The sequence below is a fragment of the Lissotriton helveticus genome, chromosome 5_1, assembly GCF_964261635.1.
Source record: "Lissotriton helveticus chromosome 5_1, aLisHel1.1, whole genome shotgun sequence".
NCBI lineage: Eukaryota > Metazoa > Chordata > Amphibia > Caudata > Salamandridae > Lissotriton > Lissotriton helveticus.
The window spans coordinates 1,178,412,452-1,178,438,229 of record NC_136065.1 but is presented as its reverse complement, the minus strand read 5'-3'; the positions used below and the strand labels follow the sequence as shown (position 1 = coordinate 1,178,438,229).

Sequence of the window (25,778 nt, the reverse complement as noted above, 5' to 3'; positions counted from 1 at the left end):
GCCCTTATTAAAGGCATGTATCCTCTTCTTGCCGAGGGCTTGCCAAAAGCAACCCCGGAGGCACCCTGTAATTTACCGCCGCCATTGGTCCTGATTAAGCTACGTCACAAACAGACCGCAGCTGATATTTTTCTTTCGTCCTATTTGGACGACACAGTCCCAGCCTATGCAAATCCTGTTCCGCCTGCTCCCGTTAATAATGTAATTCCTGTCCCGCCAACTACTGTTCCCGGGGACCAAGTTCATGTTCCAGCACCCCCGGACCAGCCCACAGTACATGCACCCGTTATGCCAGTCACTCTACCAGCCCGTACAGTATTCACCGACGATTCTAGTTTAGGAGCCGCGGGGGGAGGTTCTCCTCGTACCCCGCCTCAACCAAGACGTCTGACGCTACATGACCTAGCGTTACAGCGTACGCCAAAAGTGTCTACATATGTAGATATCATGCGAGGTCTTACTGACTGTCGTTATGATCCAGTTCCAGGCGAGGATCACATGGTCATATATTCATTACGTTTAAGACGGGTTGCCAGCTATCTGGTCACCCTGCCCGATATGGGAGAACATCTAGACAGAATATATCGTTTCATCCGTACAGGAGAGAATCCAGGAAGTATTCACGAAGCCATGGTTCAAAGAAAAGTCGAGACTCAGCTCATGATTTTAAAGTTCCTGATTAATAGTTTAGTAAGAGAGCAAGATTATCCAGAAAAAGATCAAGAAGAACTGAAAGTCCTGACTAGGTGGAGTGACAATATAGCCGATGGAAAACACAAGACACAAGGTTGTATAGAGAGTATGTACAAGAAAATTCGTAAGGAAATCATAAGTATACACCAGAAGAGAGAAGCAAAAAGAGCAACCGAGAAAGAGAATGACTCTTCTACTGAAGAGGTAGACAACGAGAATCCCGACAGAATAGCGTATGTAGGTAGAACTAGACTTTCCGACCGACATTCACGCCTAGATTACAAGAAAACTTTTCCTCCTCCAGTACCAGAACAGTGTTCTCTTGAGCAAGTATTCCAGGCTACCGATCACATTCTGAAATCGCGAATAGGGTATAGCGAGCTTAGTACCATGCATGAACAAGAACTAGCCCGATCAGCAGTCCGATGGACTAGTGATTCTACCACTTTTCCAGACGAAATAGTGGCACAAACGTTTCTGAAACTGCCCCCAGCCGAGCAACGTCTGGTGGGTATGTATATGATTCAGCACCTCATTACACTGTATGAGGAACAGCATTCTGATCCAGGTCCTCTACATGATGTATTGAGCGAGTTACTCCAGTACAGATGGAAAGGTCTAGGTACCGATTTAATTAGTGTCATTCTAGAACAGCGCCACAAATACCGAACGTTTCTGAATCCACATTTTGTTCACGTCTCACCCCCAGAAAGTAAATCATTCTACATAGACAGACAGAATCCGTTACGAGAAGTACATCCAGTCAAGAAAGAGGGTGGTGGTCTAGAACGAGTATTTGTTTATACCCCTATCACGAAAATAGAACTCTTAGAAATGAAAAAGTTAATTCCCTGTCATGATAAAGATCCAGCAGGGTTTCACCGTGAATTAAAGGACATGCTCCGTATGGGAGAATATACGTATCCTGATATCATTAAAATGTTAAAAGTCCTGTTGCCTGCGGGCATATATGAAAAACTCAAAGAAAAAGAATGGGAGGTGGGAGAGAAAAAGATAGATTGGACAGCATTAGAAACTGAAGATAATACACGAGTACCAGGTACCGGTCTTGGGGATAAAGCTAAAGCTTTGCCCGAATTGTTAATACAAGTCTTGCCACGATTACTAGCCACGAAAAAGGAAGATTGGGATGCCATCTCAGCCTGTAAACAGAAACAAGATGAAGATACTAGTGATTTTTATTCTAGATTTGAGAAATGTTTTATTATTAATAGTGGTCTGAAAACGAGTAGTGAGTCGTATCCCCATCTTTTTGTTACCAAACTAGTCGAGAATTCAAGTCCACAAGTTAAAAATCGAGTACTGAAAGTCGAAAGTACCTGGCAAGCTAATTCTCCGTCACAGATGCTCCAGATGCTCCAGTATCACCAGAACAGAATCAGGGAAGAGCAGGAACATGAAAGGAGACGTATGAAGGATACGAAAATGAAAGTATTAGTTGCACAATCCGTTCCGCAGGACAGTCAGAAGAGGGGTCCGAATCAAGCCAGTCATCCTGCAGCTCCCGTTAAAGGGACATGCAATTACTGTAAACAGTCAGGTCATTTTATAAACGAATGTGCAGTTCTGAAACACAATATAGCTACTGGTAAGACTAAAGAAAGACCACGTCCGCCTAGACAAGAACAAGTTTCACAGACTTCCTAGCCGCCGCAGAATACACAACAGACAGTTACAGTACCGCAGCCTATCGCTGCCACACAACACGTTACACAGCAGATGTACCAGTATGCACAGTCAGAGTATCCAGAGTATCAGTCATATTCATGAAACAGCCTAGAGAGGGAGGTAGGCTTGCCTCTCATCGAGATTCCTGTAGATCAAGAGGGTCCCTATGTACACAGTCAAGTATTAGGGAAAGACAGAAAGTTTCTGATTGATACAGGGGCAAGTAGGACTACCATCAGTCATGACGAGGTTCCAGGGGCTCCACTCTCAGGCTCTAGAAATGTTTCCCTTGGATTTTCAGGAAAGCCTATTGTTAATGAAATATCGAAACCAGTTACTCTAGAAGTTGGTCCATTGTCCCGAACTACAGATTTGTTACTCACGAAATCTTGCCCAGAAAATCTGTTAGGCATCAAAACTCTTAAAGAATTAGGAGCAGTAATATGCTGCTCCCCAGAAGGGGTCCGTTTGTTTCTCCGTGATTTTAAAGGTCATTATGTATTACGTGATTTTGATCCAAGATTATTGAATGTACCACAGCATTTATGGGCGCAAGGTCCAACTGATGTATGTTGTATGCATATCACACCCCATCGTGTCACCCTGAAGAAAGGTGTTGTTTTACCACGAATCAGACAGTACAAATTGCCACCTGAGGCTGTAGCAGCCTTATCCAAAATTATTGACGAACTTATTGCTCAAGGGGTGGTTGTAGAAACTGACTCCAATGTATGTAATTCTCCTATCATTCCAGTCCTGAAACGTACTGATCCAAATGCACCTCCAGTTTATCGATTAGTGATTGACCTTCGAGAACTTAATAAATGTATTATACCACAGTACCCAGTGGTCCCAGATATTTCTTCCCTATTGACAGCCATTGATTCTGAAGCCACATTCTTTACAGTTATCGATCTCAAGAACGCATTTTTCAGTGTCCCCATTCATCCAGACAGCCAGTTCCTTTTCGGATTCTGTTTAAATGGAAGAAGCTATAAATTCACACGAGCTCCTCAAGGTTTCACAGAAAGTCCTAGTATTTACAGTCAAGCACTTAAAAGACAACTAGACAATATTCACATGCCAACTGACACTGCCCTGCTCCAGTATGTCGATGATCTACTGATCACAGCCCGTTCTGAACGTGACTGCGAGCGTGCGTCACTTACAGTTCTGTATTTTCTGGCCGAGATGGGGCACAAGGTGTCCCCTTCCAAATTGCAATTCTGTGTCCAGCAAGTGGTCTACTTAGGACACTTACTGTCCAAGAGGGGTAGGCAGTTGACACCAGACTGTATCCAGTTAATAGCACGTCTTCCACAGCCCAAGACACAGAAGGAGGTACGAGCTTTTATCGGCCTCACTTCTTACTGCAGACAATGGATTCCTCAGTACGCATTTCTAGCCAAGCCACTGATACAGTTAACGACACAGGAGGCAGCCGTATCGACTGTCCTCCCTTGGACCCAGGAACATACACTTGTTTGCAATGAGTTAAAGAAAGCTTTATGCCAAGCACCTGTTCTAGCAACACCGAACTACAGTAAGCCTTTCAAACTTTTTGTCACAGAACGTGATGGTACTGCATTATCTGTTCTCACACAAGATCAAGCAGGACAATACAAGCCCTGTGCTTATTTTTCTAGCACATTAGATCCAGTGGCCCAGGCTCTGCCTGCGTGCCTCAAGTCAGTTGCAGCCACAGCTCTAGCTATCAGACAAAGTGATTCCATAGTGTTAGGACACTCCCTGACAGTACAAGTTCCACACTCCGTGGAAGTTCTTTTAAACCGAACACAGACTCAGCACTTGACGATTGCACGTTTAACAGGTTATGAACTGACATTGTTTCAGCCACACATAGAAATCAGACGCTGCAACCTTTTAAATCCAGCTACATTGTTACCGTCAGTTACTTCAAATCCTGCCACACATGACTGTGTGGAAGTTGTTAACACCATGACGAAGCCAAGACAAGACTTGACAGACATTGCATTACCTGATCCCGACCTGACACTTTATGTGGATGGTTCATGTATGAGAACAAGTACAGGAGAACTAGTAGCCGCGTATGCAGTGACTACTGACACCGAAGTTATAGAAACACATCGTATAGACACCCTGTCTGCTCAAGCAGCAGAGCTTGTCGCTCTGACCCAAGCCTGCATACGTGCAAAGAACCTGAAAGTAAACATATACACAGATTCACGTTATGCATTCGGAGTCGTACACGACTTTGGAGTGCTCTGGCAAGAAAGAGGTTTTATGACTTCTCATGGAACCAAGATTCAGCATGGCCCTCTCATTCAAGCTCTGTTAGATGCAATACATTTACCGACAGCTATCGCTATTATGAAGTGCAAGGCACATACGAAAGTCACTGACGTCATTTCCCAGGGTAACGATCTAGCAGATCGAACAGCCAAGCTTACAGCTCAGACTCCAGACATTCCAGTTAACAAGACACTCACTCCAGATCAGACTACTTGTATGACAGTTAAGGACCCTACACAAGATGTCATAGATATACAGTTACATGCTACTCTCGATGAAATCAAGAAATGGTCCAAACAAGGAGGGGTCCAGACAGGTCAAGGATGGTTGACGAAGGGAAAAGCCACATGGTTTCTCCCCGACTCTATGGTTCAAGTCATTATTAACACCGCACATAGCCCAGCACATTTAGGAGAAAAAGCCATGTTAGACAGCATCCAGAACATTTGGTTTAACAAGCATTTACGAGCAGCAGCCAAACAGAAAGTGCGTACCTGCATGATCTGTTGTCAGTTCAATCCAGGTAAAGGTGTCCCGGTGGAACAAGGTGGATTCCATCCTCCTGACCACCCTTTTGAAGTCCTCCAGATGGATTATATTCAGATGGAGCGATGTCGAGGTTTCAAGTATGTCCTCGTAGTCGTATGCGCTTTGTCCAGGTGGACAGAAGCATATACAGTTCCAGATTACACAGCTGCGACCACTGCCAGGCAGTTGGTTCGTGAGTTCTTTCCCCGCTATGGATTACCTAGGGTCGTGTATTCAGATAACGGCCAGCCATTCTCATCCGAGCTCATGAAACAAGTATCCCTTCTGTTAGGGTACCAGTGGAAGTTCCATTGTGTACGCCATCCTGAAGCAGCCGGTCTCGTAGAGAGACATAACCAGACTCTGAAAATCCGCATCGCTAAAGTTTGTGCAGAGAAAGGTGTAGATTGGATAGTAGCACTGCCAGTCGCCCTTTTTTATATGAGAATGGTCGCTCACTCCCGTTCAGGTCTGTCACCCTATGAGGTAGTGTTTGGTCGTCCCCCCAACATGTGGGGTACACCTAGACCCCGTATAATTACCGATGTTGACAGTAATATGCTGACAGATTACCTTGCCTCCTTGATGTCTGCACTACAATCTTGTCGTTCACAGGTTGCCGCTGCATTTCCAGACAACACCGACGTGAAACCGCATGAAGTCGTCCCGGGTGATTTTGTACTTATAAGGAATTTCGATCGGTCAAGTCCGCTGGAGCCCCGCTGGAAGGAGCCCCGCCTCGTTCTTCTCACCACCCGGACAGCAGTGAAAATTGAAAACCGAAAAGGGTGGCTACACGCGAGCCACGTAAAGAAATTCCATGGACTTAAAGCTAAAACTTTTCTCAAGGACTGCCCCGTTCTCAAGGACTGCCCAGAAACTGAATCTAAACTTCCCCTGATAGAGAAAACTCCGCAGCAGGAGTATAAACAGAAACTAAGGTCTAGTAAGTCAGCCAGTTTAATTGTCTAAGTCCCTCTCGGGTGAAACGGTTAGACAGGTTCCTGACATGTACGAGATAGACCCACACAGTGAGAGAGTTACTCAAAACTCTAAGAGAATACGCTATCGAAAGAATCTTTGCAGCCAATGTATAGTTACTCTGTTCTTTTTAGTATTCTTGAGCCTTATGGTTACATGCATAAGTTATGCGTTACATTTATGTTTTCCTATTTCACATGTACATATGTTTTCTAATGCTACAGTAGAGCACACATTTAGTGACCTGCCTCCTCACGAGTTATCCTATTGTCTTGCTATGCGTAATAATACTTTTATCCGAATGCTGCACTATTCACACCAGACCAGCAATGCCACTAATTGTTGGGTGTGTGGTCGACTCCCCCCTTTCCAGACACCGAAGGGAGTTCTGCCACTCTTTCCTTATCCGTTTTCACATAATGGTTCGTGTGGAGCATGGTCCACGTTAACGTCATCCTCAACTGATATGTCCCTTCTGAATCGAACATGTTTCCCAGACAAGGAAGGACTTTCCCATAGAACAGGATTAGATCTAGAAAATGAAGTATATGATCTAGGTAATTATTCATCGAATTTCATGGTTTTGAATGTTCAGTCTGATACTACTCCAGATTTGCCTGCTATTTCAGTTCTACCAGTCAAAGGCGAATTATGTGTCAGAAAGAATGGTTCCGCACATGTAGGACATAGTGATTGTACTATTATGGTCGAGTATAGTGACAGTGGGAAATCTATTTTCAAAGCCTCACGTCATTCTTATTTTGTTTGTGGTCAGTCCGCATATGTTCGTCTGCCCCTCGATTGGGATGGAACATGTTATATTGCCTTCCTACTGCCACCAGTTTTTCTAGCCCCATCCGATTATCACAGAAACACACATCTAGTACAAGTTAGACCTAGAAGGGAGACCGAGTCCCCAATTGTCGATCAAACTGAAACTGCCCTAGAACAATATCAAGACTTCAATAAAGGTTTCTTTTTCTTTATAGGTCCTGTCCAGAATAGTAAGTTAATACGTAGGCTAACCCGAACCCTTGAAGCAGTAGTGAATGAGACTACTTCCGCTCTAGGTAACTTAACTGAAGAACAATCTGCTATGCGTTTTGTTGTGCTCCAAAATCGTCTCGTTCTTGACGTCATACTGGCCGATAGAGGAGGAGCATGTAGAGTCATCGGATCTAGTTGCTGCATTTTCATTCCTAATAACGCGCCGTCTGTTTATTCAGCTATAACCAGACTTCATAAAATTGCCCATCAGTTACACCAGAATCCAGGCACCTGGACATGGTCCGGTTGGCTCTGGAGTATTATATCTGCCTGGGGATGGAAAGTATTGTCATTCCTAGGTATAGCAGTAATGATCATATTCAGTTGCTGCCTCTGTTTACAATGTGGCCCTGCGATTTGCGGCATGTGTGCTACCTCTTGTATTCCTAGTCCTAAGTCCCGTTCCAAGACAATTCGAGATGAGCAAATGATGCTATATGAACAGATAGATAGTATCATGAATATTGATGTTTCCTGATGGAAACGTAGGGCACAAGGAGGGAATGTGGAAAAGTGAATTTTGCCTTGCCATGTGTGCCTACGTGTTCCCCATCCTATGTTATATGTGCATGATCGATATGCATATATCCCCTTATGATCGATTAAAGACGCAATTATAGTTGTGTCCGACTCTAGTATGTCAGTATCCAGTTCTCGTGAAAGCAACGAGTATTAGGCCTATGTTGCCACATTTCACAGTGTGCACGTTAATTCACCGCATTGTCCCCGTTTCTAGGCCTCAAAAGGGCCCGGACACCAGATTCAAGCTCCAGTCTCCTGAAACCATTCCGAGGAGCGATGCAGCCCCCACCTGCATCCCTGACCCTTCACTTACTTCCTGCCACGCAGCGCGGTGCCCGGCCTGGCTCTGCCTGCCTGTCTGCCAAGAATATGTTATGCTTCCAGTTATCAGTCCAGCTTCTCGTCTTCGCATTCCTAAGCTACTGAACCGCATAAACAGTTTCAGCTATAGTCTAGTCTTTCTGTCTCCATGCAAGAGAATTACTGTAATAATATTCATAGAAGATTCCTAGCACACGCAATACATGTAGAATATATGCATGCACCAGCCCTAGTGTCAAGTAGCCTTTGCCCTGATAACTTTTAGATTCTATCAACATGTACTCCAAACACGAGATACCAGATATGCTATAGGTACATGTCGTCCTGACACTGCAGACTTTAGTCTCCTCTTCTAGTGTGGAAGTCATAGCCCCCAGTTCTCCCTGGTAACACGTCATTGCCCGTTTGCGCGCACCACTAGGTTAAAGGTCCCAGCTGCTCAGGTAGCCCCCTCCATGTTTCCGCCCATTCATGACACTTCTATGACGTTTCTCATCACATGTCTAGGTGCACGCCCTGTGCACGCCTTCTTCTTCCGCCCATGTGTTCTTATCTTACGTTTGTCACAAGTTACGCCTACTGTATGTAATGTATTTGAAATGTCTTACTATATATACACTGCACTGTTAATGAAATGGTGCAGCTGCCTTCCTTCCTTCCTGTTTTATTTCAGGCTGTCCCGTTCCAGTCCCTTCCCTTTTGCCTGAATAAAGCCTGTTCCACTCGGACACATCGGATCCTGCTCTTATTTATTGAGCTATCTGTTATTGTTAATATATTCAAAAATAGTACCGGTAATTAATTATTTATTTACCACAGAGGGAGTCCATTTGCAGCACCACCTCTACTCCTGCTTTTTGAGTTTTTGCTCCTGAAATAAGTGAGGAGGCTCGATACTGATGCTTTTGCCACTGGTAGGAGGTAGAAACCTCCGGGGAGGTTGCCTTGGTGCTGCACCAAAACTGTGTGTGGTGAAAGGTCCCTTGGGGTGATGGGAACTGGAGAGCTTCCATCGCCTTGGCGGTGTCCATGTCTTTCTTTATTTTCTCCGGCATTTGATCAGTTTGAGGCCCAAATAGGTGCTCCCAGTCAGATGCTGTTGTACTTCTAGCATGAAGCCAGAGACAAGACAAGCAGCCAAGCTGATTAAGATGCTGCAGTTAATACCCCTGGTAGCAGTGTCGGCAGATTTTAACATGCCCATGAGTATGGGCATGTATTGGGTTGAGCGCTGTGTGCATGAAAGTGACTTCACTAAAAAGTCACCTCCTCGGCGATGGCATGCAAATCCACCATGTGGAAGGTGGCCACTCAGTAAATGACCTCTCTTGATACAAGGTATCCCCAGAGGGGAAGGCTTAGCATGGTGGAGCTCAGGTCGCTGTTGCTTTCGGGATAACCATTCCTAAGATCATTCTGGGGCTCTGGGACATAGAGAGCATTGTATGAATCTGCAGGATATATAGAGCTACTCTTTCTATATAAAGAATGTGTGAACCTTCTGGTGAAGCTGGTGGAGGTGGCCTTTGTGGTGGAGGGGGGGTTGGGACTTTAGGCGGAGGAGTCGGAGTCTTGGCAGAAGCAGGAGGAGGCTAAGAAAGCTGGGGGCCAGTGCCCCTATCTCAATGTGCCTTGGGCTTGGTTGGTGGCTCCAATGCAAGCTGCTACCCGAAGGTAAGGTTCCTTTTGCGATGAAGATTGTCTTGCACATTCACTGGTGGTTTGGCAACAAGCTTATCCATTTGAGGGCAGATGAAAAGTCTCTTCTGCCTACTGTCCATCTCCTCTCGGAGGTGCAGCAGAAAAGGAGCCTCGAGGTCCTCGGGAGTCCATTGTGAAAAGTGCCTTGGATGGGCGAGTTATCACAGACAGGATCCAAAGCCGGTCTCAATGTCAAAGGAGATTTCTGCTACAAAGGGAGGAGTTGTGCCAGTGTCAAGGAACTGGAGGGCATCAATGGGTCTGCCGGTGTCAAAGAAGACTGCGTCTTGTACAGCTGTCTTGGTGTCAGTTGGTACCAAGGCTTTGTATCGGTACCGGCCATGGCTGGGATGCAGTGCCGTCCCGGAAGGCTGCTGGTGGACTCAACGCCCGGCCCCCTGGTAGGCTGTGGTCGGCTGGTTGGTGTAAGTGTTGGGGAAGACTACTCATGGTCGAGAACTTCAGGCGTTGTCCCCGTTAAAGCAGCTGGGTGTTGACCTCAGAGTGAGAAGGAGAGCTAGGCCCTAGACTGCTTGCTCTGCAGACGCAGAGGGCCCCAGTTCTTCTTCGACGTCTTTACTGAAGATGTCGGCAGTGTCTTAGTCTTGTGACTGCGCCATCTTGCTTCGATTAAGTTGTCAGTACTGGAGAGTCGTCTTGGATCCAAACAGGAGGCTGGCGGAACTGGAGGTCTCATCGTGCTCTGGCGACAAGCAGACGTTGCAGACAGAGTGGTGATCATGCCACGAATATTTGAAGTGGTACTATGGACACTACTGGAAAGGAACAGCGGGCAAGCTCTACAACAAATGGAATTGTTTTGCGCCAAAGGGAGTGGAAGCAGCAGGAGGCCCAGACGACGAAGAACAAGCGGCGTCGACTGAGCTTCAGCAACACCCATCGAACCAGCCGCCAGAAGAAAACAATTTAACAATGGAACTTATATGTATGCACAATACTAGTCATAGGAGGAGTTACAACACCTCTTGACTCGAAAGACATCTTCCAAGAAAAACAAGTTGTACACATCTGAGCCCAACACTAGATGCAGGAGTATGGCAATTTCCACTGTACATTATTGTTATTACTTCTTTTTCATAGTTTGCAATAACGAATAGTTTCTTACTTGTCGGTGTAGTTTTGCAGCTTGAAGATCTTTCTGGATTCACTATGCTGTGCATATTCCGCAATCTGGTGGTTGGGTCCGGAATCGTAGTCTTTTTTCTCTCTCTCTCTATTTTTTTTTTGTCGTAGCCCAGGTGGGCGTCGACGTCCCACCATTTGGTGTACCTTCGGTGACGTTGGCGTGTTCCGGCGGAAGTTACCACCCTTGGGCGCCATCTTCGGATTCTTTTTTCTGTCTTTTTTCTTGTTTGTCTTTGTAGTGAATCCATGGCTATGTTTGTTAATCGTTTTTTCAACGTAATTCTTTTCATGTATCTTTTCACGTATCTTGTAAGCTGCAACTTGCTTTCTTTTCTATGTGTTTCCACCTTCTTCTCCAGCCTCATCTTTCTGGCGGAGGCGGGTGGGTTCGCTAGTAAATCCAGAAAGATCTTCAAGCTGCAAAACTACACCGACAGGTAAGAAACTATTCGTTTTGCAGCGTGAATCTTTCTGGATTCACTATGCTGTGCATAGATTTTGTAGCGGTTTTCGTTACTTTTGTGGCGGTTGGGTGGAAGATGAGCGTTGGTTGTTGAATATATGTTGAAGCACCTTTTGTCCTACTTGTGCTTCTTTGTTCATTTGTACATCCACACAATAGTGGTTAGTGAACGTGTGCCCTGAAGCCCATGTTGCCGCCAGGCATATGTCCTGAATTGGTGTGTTGGCCAGAAAGGTAATTGTTGCTCCTTTCTTCCTGGTGGAGTGGGCCTATGCCCCTCCTGTTAGCTCCTGGCCAGCTTGTTTGTGGCAGAATTGTATTGTCTGTGCGATCCATCGAGCTATGGTGTTTTTAGTCACTGGTTTGCCCATGTAACTGTTTGCGAAGGATACGAAGAACTGTTTTGTTTTCCTGTGTTCCTTCGCCTTTCAATGTAGTGCATCACAGCCCTTCTTGCGTCTAGGGTGTGGAGCGACCTCTCAGCGCTTGTAGTGGGGTTTTGGAAGAAGCTAGGAACCTGAATACTCTGATTCATGTGGAACCTTGACACCACCTTTGGCATGAAGTGTGGGTCTGTTCTCATCACGACCCTGTCACTGTGTATCTGGATGTAGGGTTCCTGCAGTGTGAGTGCCTGCAGTTCGCTCACCCTTCGTAGCGAGGTGATTGCTACCAGAAAGGCCGTCTTCATCGTTAGCATTTGCAGTGATGCTTTGTGGATGGGTTCGAAAGGTGCTTTCATGAGCTCCGTCAGTACCACATTTAGGTTCCAGGCCAGTGGCGGCCTTCTCTTTGGTGGTGCTATTCTTTTAGCCCCTTCTAGGAATCTTTTTACGACTTGGGATGTAAAGAAGCTTCTCCCTGTTTCTCCTCTTGTGTATGCCACAATCGCTGCCAGGTGCACCCTCAGCGAAGGATGAGCTTAGCTTAGCATTAATTAGGTGCGTGAGGTACCTTAGCACCGTGGATTCCCTGGTCAGTTTCCTATGGAGTTTTTTCTTGCAACACCATTGAGTGAATCTTTTCCATTTCTCCCCATAGCACTTGCGTGTGCTGTGCCTTCTTGCCTCTCGCACTCCAAGTCCTCAGGAGCCATGCTGAGAGGTTGAGGCTCTCCGGCTGTGGGTGTAGAACTTCTCAGTTTTCCATGGAGAGTAGGTCTCTTCTTTTTGAGAACCTGTGGGGGGGGCCCTGCGCCATCTCCATTATCTGAGAGTACCAGGTCTGTCTGGCCCATTGTGGTACCACCAGGATGAACGTCATGCAGCTCGTCATTCATTTGTTGAGAACCCTGGGGATCAGTGGTATCGGGGGAAAAGCGTAGGAAAATGTTTTTGACCAGCTTATCCATAGGGCATTCCCCTGTGATAGTGCCTCTGGTTGCCTGGATGCAAAGTATTGGCATTTTGCATTCCGGTGTGTTGCAAACAGGTCTATTGTTGGTGTGCCCCATCTCCTGAATAGTCTCTCTGTTTCCTGAATATTGAGTTCCCACTCGTGGGACGCTGAAGTCTGCCTGCTGAGCCAATCCGCTTCTACATTGTCCTTCCCTGGCAGATGTATGGCTAGCAGGTCTATTTTCAGTGGTATAGCCCATTTCCAGATTTCCTGTGCCAAGCTTGACAGAGGGAATGATTGAGTTCCCCCCTGTTTGTTTATGTAAAACATCGTTGTGGTGTTGTCTGTTTGTATCAGCACCTTCTGGTTGTACAGGTGTTTCTGAAAAGCCTTGAGGGCTAGCAGCACTGTTTTCAATTCCAGGTAATTGATATGTCTGACTGCATCTGTAGGGCTTGACAGAGCCCTCACTTTGAGCCTGTTCATGTGTGCGCCCCATCCCTTCTGGGGTGCGTCTGTGGTGATGGTCACTGTTGGGTCCGGTGGTGTTAGAGGTTTCCCTACTGTTATTCTTTCCTTGGTCCACCACCTTATTTCTTCCTGCACCCTGTGCGTTACAACCACTAGATCCTCCCAACTTCCTGTAGCTTGTGACCATTGCTGTTGCAGCCACTCTTGGAGTGGTCTCATTTGTAGGCGTACATTGGGGACCAGGTGTATGCATGATGCCATCATCCCCAAGATCTTGCTCACAGTCCTCACTGTCAGAGCTCGCCCCTTCTGGTAATGACGTTTCTCCCTCAGTAGGCTGAGTGTTCTCTTTTCGCTGGGTAACACCCTGCATTGGACGGTGTCGATCTGAGCTCCCAGGAAGATTTTCACTTGCTCTGGTTCCATCGAGCATTTTCCCCAGTGTATGGAGAAACCCAGGCTTGCTAGCGTTCTAGTCACCTGTTCTGCATGATCTTTGCATGTCCTGTAAGAGCTTGCCTTTACTAACCAGTCGTCGAGGTAGGGGTACACGTGTATCCCCTTTCTTCTTAGATGTGCGGCCACTGCCGCGAGGCATTTGGTGAACACCCTTGGTGCGGACTTTAGGCCGAATGCCAGGGTCGTGAATTGGTAGTGATCCTTGTTCACTGTGAATCTTAGTATGTGCTTGTGCTGCCTGTTCATGGGGATGTGCAGGTACGCATCTTTGAGGTCTATGGTGGACAAGAAGTCCCCGGCCTTTATCTGTGGGATGACCTCTTGTAGTGACGTCATTTTGAATTTCTGAGTTTTTACGTATTTGTTTAGGAACCGTAGGTCCAGGATGGGTCTTAGACTTTCGTCCACTTTTGGCACCAGGAAGTAGTTTGAGTACACTCCCTTGTTTCGTTCTTTGAAAGGGACCCGTTCGATGGCCGCTTTGAGGAGGAGTTCTTGAGCTTCCTCTTGCAGTAATCGCAGCTCTCTTCCCGAGTGCTCTCTTTTCTTGGGCTTTCTGTTTGGTGGTCTCTTTTCCAACTCTATGCAGTATCCGAACTGCATAATGTTGAGTATCTACTTGTCTGTTGTTATTTTTCTCCACTCCTGGAGAAAAAATCTCAATCTTCCTCCTACTGGCGTCACATGTTCCTTTGTGTCTTGTCCGTGTAGCCCTCTCCTCTTTGTTATCCCGTGCTCCTCCCCCGGAGGGTTCGAGTGGGAGAGCACCTTTTTCCGTGTGAAGTCACTTAGAGGGGGGTTGTTCACCGCCTCTCCTTCTCTGGCCCCGTCCATTTCCTCTTGATCGAAAGGACTGGCCCCTGCTCTGGTAGTTCCAGCTTTGCCTCTGCTGGCCCTAGTGACCTTGGTTGTCACTCTGTTGCCCCTGGAGGAAACTCTGGTGTGAATATCCTAGCTGACTTCCACCTCTGCCGTTCGGCCTCCATGTAGGAGTGCCCCTCCTCATCCCCCTGAATTGCAGGGCCCCCATGGACCTTGCCGTCTCGTTGTCCTTCTTCAGTTGGGTGAGCTTCTCATCAACTGGGGCTCCGAACAGTGTTTCACCGTTGAAGGGTGTGTTCAGGATATTGTTCTGCACCTCAGCCTTGAAGCCTGAGATCCTGAGCCAGGCTTGCCTTCTCTCTGTGATGCCTATAGCCATCAGTCTGCTGGATGTTTCTGCACCATCCAAGGCTGTCTTTAGGCACGAGTTAGCGATGCTTTTCCCCTCTTCCACAAGGTGTGATGCCCTCTCACGGTATTGTTCCAGGAGGTGCTTGGGCAATTGGCCCATCTCATCCCAATGCTGGTATTGATGTCTATTCAGGAGGGCGTTGGAGTTCGCCATCCGCCAGTGCGTTGCGGCGTTCCTCTCAATTTTCCTGCCAGTTAGATCCATCCTCCTGCTTTCCTTGTCAGGTGGAGGTCCAGATGTTGTTGGGACGTTTGCCCTTTTTCTGGCCGTTGCAGCGATTATTGAATCTGCTGTGACGGATCCCTTGATGTAATTTCACCATAAGGATTCAAGCAAGCCGGGCCGACGACGCCTGAAATGGCAGAAACCGGTCCCCGGAAGCTTGTTTCCTTCCCAGTATAAGAATTGGCTTGGTAGTTTGGTTTGCCCTGTTCCCATCATGCACTGGGACAGGAACAGACTAATTTGCATACAGCCAAGTTCTGAGCTGGGATGGTGCAGTGAGCTAAAAAACGGTGATGGATCAAGCCCTGATCTTTGGACTGGGTAAGAGTGGTCTGCTTAATTCAGGCACTCTGTTCATCACCACCCCCTTTTCTGAATCATTTTGTCCACCATAAGCGTGGAAGGGTATACTCAGATGCGAGTCCCTTGCTCATTGCACCATGAGGATTCAAGCAAGCCGGGCCGACGACGCCTGAAATGGCAGAAACCGGTCCCCGGAAGCTTGTTTCCTTCCCAGTATAAGAATTGGCTTGGTAGTTTGGTTTGCCCTGTTCCCATCATGCACTGGGACAGGAACAGACTAATTTGCATATAGCCAAGTTCTGAGCTGGGATGGTGCAGTGAGCTAAAAAACGGTGATGGATCAAGCCCTGATCTTTGGACTGGGTAAGAGTGGTCTGCTTAATTTAGGCACTCTGTTCATCACCACCCCCTTTTCTGAATCATTTTGTCCACCATAAGCGTGGAAGGGTATACTCAGATGTGAGTCCCTTGCTCATTGCACCATCAGGATTCAAGCAAGCCGGGCCGAAGACGCCTGAAATGGCAGAAACCGGTCCCCGGAAGCTTGTTTCCTTCCCAGTATAAGAATTGGCTTGGTAGTTTGGTTTGCCCTGTTCCCATCATGCACTGGGACAGGAACAGACTAATTTGCATATAGCCAAGTTCTGAGCTGGGATGGTGCAGTGAGCTAAAAAACGGTGATGGATCAAGCCCTGAACTTTGGACTGGGTAAGAGTGGTCTGCTTAATTCAGGAACTCTGTTCATCACCACCCCCTTCTCTGAATCATTTTGTCCACCATAAGCGTGGAAGGGTATACTCAGATGCGAGTCCCTTGCTCATTGCACCATGAGGATTCAAGCAAGCCGGGCCGACGACGCCTGAAATGGCAGAAACCGGTCCCCGGAAGCTTGTTTCCTTCCCAGTATAAGAATTGGCTTGGTAGTTTGGTTTGCCCTGTTCCCATCATGCACTGGGACAGGAACAGACTAATTTGCATATAGCCAAGTTCTGAGCTGGGATGGTGCAGTGAGCTAAAAAACAGTGATGGATCAAGCCCTGATCTTTGGACTGGGTAAGAGTGGTCTGCTTAATTCAGGCACTCTGTTCATCACCACCCCCTTTTCTGAATCATTTTGTCCACCATAAGCGTGGAAGGGTATACTCAGATGTGAGTCCCTTGCTCATTGCACCATCAGGATTCAAGCAAGCCGGGCCGAAGACGCCTGAAATGGCAGAAACCGGTCCCCGGAAGCTTGTTTCCTTCCCAGTATAAGAATTGGCTTGGTAGTTTGGTTTGCCCTGTTCCCATCATGCACTGGGACAGGAACAGACTAATTTGCATATAGCCAAGTTCTGAGCTGGGATGGTGCAGTGAGCTAAAAAACGGTGATGGATCAAGCCCTGAACTTTGGACTGGGTAAGAGTGGTCTGCTTAATTCAGGAACTCTGTTCATCACCACCCCCTTCTCTGAATCATTTTGTCCACCATAAGCGTGGAAGGGTATACTCAGATGCGAGTCCCTTGCTCATTGCACCATGAGGATTCAAGCAAGCCGGGCCGACGACGCCTGAAATGGCAGAAACCGGTCCCCGGAAGCTTGTTTCCTTCCCAGTATAAGAATTGGCTTGGTAGTTTGGTTTGCCCTGTTCCCATCATGCACTGGGACAGGAACAGACTAATTTGCATATAGCCAAGTTCTGAGCTGGGATGGTGCAGTGAGCTAAAAAACGGTGATGGATCAAGCCCTGATCTTTGGACTGGGTAAGAGTGGTCTGCTTAATTCAGGCACTCTGTTCATCACCACCCTCTTTTCTGGATCCCTTGATGTAAGCTGGGTCCTGGGAGGAGAATTTGTATTTCTTCTCCGTCCTCGGCGTTACTGATCTGCATGTAGCCGGGTCCTTGAAGGCTTCCTTCCCCTGGTCTGTGATACTCTTGAGCATGGGCAAGAACTGGCTTCTTGTCTGTATGGGGAGCAATGTCTCCAGCAGGAAATCTGCTTTTGGCTTCTCCTCGTCCAGCTTAACTCCATAAGCTGCTGCCGCCTTCCTGACCATCTCATTGTATGCCCCAATGTCATCCGGTGGCGAAGGCCTCGAGGGGTATGTTTCCACAGCCTCTTCCGGGTTTTCGGCCTCGATGTCCTGCCATTCCTGGTCTTGGGCCGTCGAGGAACCTGAGCCGTAGCTTGACTGCTGCTCCCCGTAGTCCCCTTCTGTGTAGTAGAGGTCTTCTTCCTCTTCGTGCTCCGATGGATCCGGGGTTTTCGGCGTCTCTTCGACGTCGAACTCCTCGTGCTCCTGTACCTCAGCGACGGCCGGTGCAGGCTTCGAGGGGATCCTGTAACTTCTCATCTTTTCATCGAAGTCCTTCTTTCTCTGAAGGATGTTCTCCATTTCGTCCTCGAGCCTTCTTTTCTTTCTCTGCATCTCTGCGGCCTGCTCGTCGTCGAGCGTTTCGGCTGCTCTTTTTGGCGGCGTCGACGTCAAAACTTTCTTCGGCTCCTTTTCCTTCGAAGTCGAAGGCCCTTTTTCGGGGGCTTGCTTCGATGACCTTTGCTTTTCGCTGGTCTTCGGCCTCCCTGAGTCCTTCTCGAAGGATCCGCTGGGCTCTTTTTCGGAGGATGCAGCTTCGGTCGTCGAAGTTTTCGGCGCCGGTGCTCCTTTCGAGGCTCTGGGCTCTGACTTTCGAGAGTCTGCCTCTGGCTTTTGAGACCCTGTGGGGTTTTTCGGGGTCGTAGACTCTCCTACCTTGTCAGGCGTTTTCTTATCGGTCTCTGCGACCGTGAAGTCATCTGGACCTTCAGTGATGTTGTCCTCGTCGTCGGTGGAGAGGCCCAGTTCGTAAAGCGTCGGGGCCTGGCCCTTGCCCTGCATCGTGTGGTGAGCTGTCCTCTGTCTCTCTCGAACTCGGAGTGTCTTCGGCTTGAAGACGGAGCAGGCGTTGCAGTCTCTGCTCTCGTGGTCGATTGGCAGGCAGAGGTTGCAGACCGGGTGCTGGTCCTTCTGCGCGAACTTGTGGTGGCAGTTTTTGCAGAATTTAAAGGGTGTCTTGTGCATCCCTGCGCTCAGGGGGCCCCCTGTGTGCGCATTCCTCCAAGGACGTCGAAGATCTCGAAGTTTTTTCCTTTCTTCGTCGTCTCTTCTCTGATGGTCCTCTTCTCCCGATCTTCAGGTCTTTACCGTTGAAGAGTTGCTGTATTTCCTCCTTTTCTCCTCCAAAACATCTGGAGCTTCACGCGACGATCCAGACCCAACGGCGGAAAAAAGAATCTGAAGATGGCGCCCAAGGGTGGTAGCTTCCGCCGGAAGCACGCCGACGTCACCGAAGGTACACCAAATGGTGGCACGTCGACGCCCACCTGGGCTACGACAAAAAAAAAGAGAAAAAATACTACGATTCTGGACCCAACCACCAGATTGCGGAATATGCACAGCATAGTGAATCTAGAAAGATTCACGCTGCAAAACCAAATGTATGTAAACATATGCCCTATTATTATCACACAACCCTTTAACAGACATCTGAAGGAGGATGAGAAGAGACTAAAAAAGCAGAAGGAAGCTCACAGAGCGATTTCATATAATTTCTTAAGACAGTACATTGGAAACTAGGAGACAGTTTGAACTTCAACTTCAAACATTATGCATATGTTTAGTCTCCTACAGCCAAAATGTGGGCTCCCAAAGAACAAATTTGAGCTGGTTTTCCCCTGAGCTACTAACCTGAAAAAAGACACTACTCATAATGACAAAGAGGGGAAAACAAACAAAAAGCTTCATACAATCTTTAACAAAAATCTTTAAAAATTCAGAACAATGGTTAGTAGTCAATCATCGGGGGAAAACAAACAGCAGACACATTAAGACGTTGGTATGGCAATCGGTACAGTCAGCAAAGAGAGAACACAAAAGACAGCATCTGGTAGTAACACGGTGACCAAATATTATGGGCGGATGAACTTCTAAAGCATGTGGTGTCATACATTTCAGTCAGTCATGACTCTTGTGTTGTAAAAGGTGGTCTCTAAGGGGCTGCCAAATCACAATACGTTATACTGCGCAGCTAGTCAGGAATGGAAGGACAGCGCCTACTGCACCAGTGTAGAGCAATCTCTTGTTTAGCTATTAATAGCACTATAGCCATGAATCTACACACCCTAGGCGGCACATCAGCGATATACCCCAGCAAAGCTAGCAGTGGATCTGGAATCAAGTCTGTCCCTATCATCACAGAGAGCTGAATCAATTTAGCCCTCCAGTAGTCACCCACAAGCTTAACTGTTGGGGGCCATCTTGGTTGCCGGATTGGCCATGCCCCGTAAAAATAATAAAAAAAATAGATTTCTTTCCAGTCTAGTCAAGGGCAGCCAACAGGAAAACCTATACAAAGTTGTCTATGTTTAATCTCGTATCAGCAGTCTTAAAATGATAGAAAGAACAAAACTTTACTGCCAGAATTAAACTCCTACTAACCTTCTAAATACCTGCACACTTGTGCCGAACCAATCAATTGCATACATCATCAACTTCTCTAATTAATTACGGTCACCTTCACAGCCAATCTGGCTAGTATTCTAGTAAAGGTGATTAAAAATGTGGATAATAATGTACTCTGGTACACCTCGGGTACTTCCTAACATCCAAGGAAAGCAATATTTCAGCTACAGTGTCAAAGCACATAATACCATAAAGGACAATGAGGGTCTTCCATTCTTTCACAGGTCAGCAGTATTTGATTCAGAGGATTATTAAATTGTGAATCGACATTGGTATCTGACACAGAAGATTTTCAAATCATACTTTTCCATCCACTGTACAAAAACTAGCACTTCATGTGACAACCTGTGTTGGTTTCATAAACAGGCAAGATCCAAATTTGTGAAACACAACACAACTCATCTGTTGGCAAAACATATACAAGACTGCCTTGAAAATTAGAAACAAGAATGGTCTAATGATATACAAACAGGCTGATGGAACACAAACGAAGATTTAGAGGTGTCTGAACAATCAGTTCAAAGCTGCAAAATACTGCAACAAAGGGTTAACAGAAGATCCATGCTGGCAAAGTAAATTTCAGGAAAGCTAAGTACAGCTTTTAATAATAAACATGAAAGACCAAGACTTCCCATGCAATGTTACTAGTAGCACTTCTAATTAATACATAAATGTAGGGCTACGGTGAAGCAACGAGGTATGCAGAAGATAATTACAAGTGAATCCCCCCATTCCTGGTGCCTGCTCCTTCAAATGTGTGCAAAACATTAGGTGGTAGCAGAATCTGCTGCGACCTTGCCAGCCCACTCATCCTGTCATGGACAAAGCCTGAGCACATGGACAAGGCAGATGATAGGGTCAATCGACAGCTCGAAGCCAATAAGAATGGTATATGCATAGTAACCAATTCTAGTTGCCAGAAAGGTGACAAAATAATAGTTACAGCAAATTCAGCCAAATAGAATGAGTTCCAGTTTTTACACTATTCTGACTGGCAGTTTGAGTTTTGAAATCCAAGGAAGATACAAGCAGCTAAGGTGGTATAATTTCCCTCGAATTTTTTTAGTCTGCCCACACCGCGTATTTTGAAGGTCTTTCGAAAGTGACTAACAAGACAGATTCTATTATTTTCACATTTTGGTAAATGTCTTTGCCCACTAATCAAGACGTAGAGAGGCATCTTGTTGAACACAGACGTAACTGTGGCACCACACAATGTCAGTTGTCCAAACCTGCAATATCTACATATGCATTCTTTGTAATATTCTCCCTGAGAAAAACACAGTAAGTGTGGAACTCTCACTCATAACCTCCGAAGAGAGCCACTTTAATGTACTCCATGATTTAATGGAAGTCCCATGGAGTTATCAGCAGGTAACAAAATTCTGGAAATTGGCAATCCCGACTACCTAGGTCGTTTGCTGTCTTGCCAGGTATTCTTTTTTAAGAGTAAAAATGTAACCATTGTTAAAAGGTCCACAAACCCTATTCATACTGCTTCTAGTTAGGTAGTAAATATTCATGCAACCATGATCTTTAACCAGGATCTATAATTATAGGCTGCACTCTAAAGGAGGTGGAAGTCATGCCTGGTCCCACACTTCTGGAATTTCAGGTCATATGAATTGGGGAGCTTAACAGTCCATTGGTCTACTGAGATTAAGTTTATATGTTTGTTTACTAAGCTTTCTGCATCATTGCCAAGTCTTTCACTTGTGTCTTTTCTTACTCCCAGTGCCTTGGGGTTTCAAACTGTAGCACACGCTTTATGGGGGGAAAAACTGAATTGACCAATCAGGAAAGGATATACACAGGGATATATCTGATGAAGGAAAGCAGCAATTCCAGCCCATACCCTTCTTACCTATTTACTATTTTATGCACCTCTGTCTTGCCGTCATTTTTATGGTGATCTGGTGTGGTAGGCGGTGAGCTGCTTAGCCACTCCTGATTTGACAACATATTATCTTGTGAAATGTCCGTGAATATTGGATCCTCTTCGAGATCCCTAGGCAGATATTGAAAAGAAACAAATTAATTAGATTTTCCTACATCTTTAACTAAACTCTCTTTTCTTAATTTAAATGAAGCAAATTTCACATCTAATGGTATGCAAAAACAAGCAACACACAGAACAATACATATCACAGCTGAAAAATTAACGGGATGCAGGTTTACCTACTTTTTGAACAGATTGAAGGAAGCCCATTGTCAATTATAAGATATGAAAAATTATTCAAAATAAGTTTATTTTTTACACTGACAAAAGCAAACAGCTTCACTCACTGTGGTAGTGTCACATACATATATACATCATAATTCCTCTTACGGAAAGTTCTGTCCTTGTGTTAGTTCCAACTGATCTACAAAATTATAGGCTGATATTTCGCCTCCCTTGTAGCTCAAAGATCTTGGAAACATTAATCAATCGTCATCTCTCTAGTTATTTGGAACAGAATAACCTATTCGACTCGTCCCAGTCGGGATTTCGTGCTTGTTATAGCACGGAGTCCGCATTGTTGGAAGTCACCGACTCTATAAGGATGTCACTGGACAAGGGGACCCCTTCGATGCTAGTTCTCCTTGATCTGTCGGCAGCCTTTAACACCATCTCTCATCGCATCCTTCTGGATAAGCTACGAGAGATTGGAGTCAGAGGCATGGCATTTAAATGGATACAAAGTTTTCTGACCGACAGAACACAATGTATCCAGCTGGATTCCTTTGTGTCTCAGAGCACGCGGGTGGAAAAGTCCCACCTTGTTTAATATATATGTAGCCCAGTTGGCCGCAATTATAAGATGCTGTGGGTTCGAAACCATTTCGTACGCTGGCGACACGCAGGTGATTGTCCCCAAAGAGTCAGACCCGGCAGTGACCAAAGCTAAGTTTAAAAACGGTGTGTAAAACATAGCCATATGGATGAAGAAGAACTTTCTTCAGCTCAATTCCATCAAAAAAGAGATACTGCTGTTTGGTAAAGCAGAGGAATTGTGGACTCCAGAATGGTGGCCATCAGAACTAGGGGTGACCCAGTCACCCAAAAAATGGGCAAAGAATTTAGGCATCAGAATTGACATCAATTTATCTATGGAGGAACATGTGAAGATGTTGTAAGGTACCTGCTTCGGAATAATGCGGATGTTAAGAAAGATCTTCCCTTGGATCCCTCTCATGGCAAGGGAAACTCTCATCCAGTCGCTCTTGGTTAGTAGACTAGATTATGGTAACTCTCTACTAGTCGGAATCAGAGAAGACCTATTATCAAAATTACAGGTGGTTCAAACACTGCAACCCGCCTTGCCCTCAATAAACCGGTACATACCCCATCTCTAACTCTCCTACGTCAACTGCACTGGCTTCCTATTAGAAAGCTAGCAGCTTTCATGCTTCTATTTACTGTTTTTAAGTCCATTCAGGGGACCGGCCCTGCTTACCTTAAGAAGAAACTGAAGTTGTATCAACCCATGCGTCAGGTGAGATCTAGCAATCGCAACTTGCTCTGCACGCGAAGAATTAGGAAAGCCAAAATAGGCAGTTGTGCCTTTACTCATCCAGCCCTCACCCTTTGGAACAGTCTCCCTGATGAGATATGGGACTGTTTCAACTTGTCTCAATTTAAGAAACTGCTCAAGACTTGGCTGTTTTAACATTCGGTTTCTTTTTAGGTGACTGCTACTCTGGCACAGAGATCCCCCTGGGGATGATTTGTTGCACACTACAAAGGAGTATAATAATAATTGTATCTAATGTTTCAATGAGGCTTGCAGGACAACATAACATTTTGATAACAAACAACATCAGTATAGACCATGCTTGTTTTGAACAGTTTCAAAGTGTCAAAGAACATGATGAAATGACCAAAGAGCAGTCTTCATAACAAACTACGAGTCATCAAATTACACTTTTCTGCTAGTATGTTTTTCTTTTTTTAGCAAGACCATACTCTGGAACAGACTTGACCCTAATGAGGTATGAAATCGGGGAATGGCCATTGAAGCCTGCCTTTTCCTAGTCCCTTAAGTGAACCAATTTGCATGAAACACTTTCTACACCATGCAAACTCAGTAACATATATTTTTTTTAGTTTTATATAGTGCGAACTAGACCAGAGGCTATCTGGTATAGGAGCGCTTTACTTGAGCACCAGTTTTGTTACAGATGGACACATTCATTTTTGTTAGTCAAGGGGAGATTAAGTGATTTGCCCAGAATCACAGGATGTTGAGCGCCGATGCCGAAAATCGAACCCTGTTCCCCAACTTCGAGGTCGACCGCTCTAGCCGTAAGGCTACATCCTCTCCATTGATATGTTGATTGGAAGCGGTTCCAAAAGGTGCAAGACTGATGCTGATTTGCTACCTGTCTTAAGAAGCACAATTGCCCAAAAAACAGACTAGAATCCAGCCTGGGAAACCACTTCTGGCTGCCATTCATTCCAGCATTCCACACTTGCATTTGGATATGAGAAAAGCAAAACCAAATTGATCACATTAAATCAACTTACACCAGATTGCTAATAACTAGATCGTATGCAGTCATTTAAAATATTGTGAGAGCAATGTATGTACCATCAGTAATAGGGGAAAAAAATAGAAACATGATGCCAGATAAGGAGGGGCAAACTGGATGAAAAGATTAGCATGTCCTTAGTATCCATGTCTTGCCCATGCCTGCCTACTGACGCTGTTACGGATAAAATCCAGTCCCTTCAGCTGAGGTGGTGAAATATGCTAAAAGGAATAGGTTACTTACCTTTTAATCATCCCTTGGTAGCATGTAGTGCTGTAAATTCCCATGTTTGCACACTGCTGCCATCTAGTTAAGGGCTCAGCCATTTGCAAGTTGTTTTCCTTCGAAGACATCTACAGAGTTATGAAGTATAATGACTCCTGCTTTGGCTGGTAATGTGCATGGGCACAGGCTCCATTGTTAGATTATTTGCTGCATAGTGGATAAGCAGGAAAATAGAGAGTAAGATAGAAAGCATAGAAAGCATATTGACAATGCAGAAAGTAAGATATTTAGCAGCTTGATAACTTTGTGTATTTGCAACAACCGAAGGCTTTCGGGGAGGCGGGTGGCTGCTTCTAATCCACAGCACTTCATGCTACGAACAGATGCTTACAAGGTAAGTAACGTGTCCCGTTCATAGTATGTATGGCTGCATAGACTGTAAGGAAGTTTTCTCATAAGGGGTGGCTGGCTGAGGGCCGTTGCAGGAGATTAAAGAAGAGTTCTTTAGACAGCCTTGCCAATTTGTGGAAGTTGGCATGATAAGACATCCACATAATAGCATTTAGTGAATGTATGTGGAGTAGATCAGATAGCTGCTCTACAGATGTCAGCTATGAGTATGTTACATAAGAAGGCCTGCATAAGAAGGCCATAAGGATACTTTTTTGCGAATGGAATGTTGCCTGAGCGAGACAGGCAGAATTGTGTTTGACAAGCCATCGTGCTATGCTCGCCTTTGAAACAGCAGAATCTTTGTGCAATTTGGAAAAGGTGACTAACAACTGCTCAGTTTTGTGAAAGGGCTTTGTTCTATTCATGTAGTACATGAAGGCACCAGTAACGAGTCCGGTTGTGGGAGAAGATTGGAAGCTCAATGGTTTTGTTAAGGCGGAAGGGAGACACCACCTTTGGAAGGAACTTGGGATTGGTTCCAAGGACAAACCTGTCCTTATGAACATGGATGGCCAGCACCTCACTAACACAGTGTAAGGATGTGATAGTAACAAAGAGGAATTGTAAGGGACACAAATGTAAAGGTTTGATAGAAGGGCACAAAAGTCTGGTAAGGATAATATTAATGCTCCAAATTGGGGAAAGGGTACTCTCGGAAGTATAATACATTTGAGATCCTCCATTAAGAACTTGACTACAGATATCCTGAACA

The 25,778-nt window shown here is 45.8% G+C and overlaps 1 protein-coding gene across 1 annotated transcript in view; it reads right to left on the bottom strand.

Annotated features, from left to right (window-relative positions):
* Positions 1-25,778, bottom strand: part of FHIP2A (FHF complex subunit HOOK interacting protein 2A) — a 359,146-nt gene that overhangs the window by 152,431 nt on the left and 180,937 nt on the right. Inside the window, exon 12 of the mRNA XM_078643886.1 lies at positions 21,741-21,884. Coding sequence (XP_078500012.1) covers positions 21,741-21,884 — 144 coding nt within the window. The remainder of the gene's footprint in view (positions 1-21,740; positions 21,885-25,778) is intronic.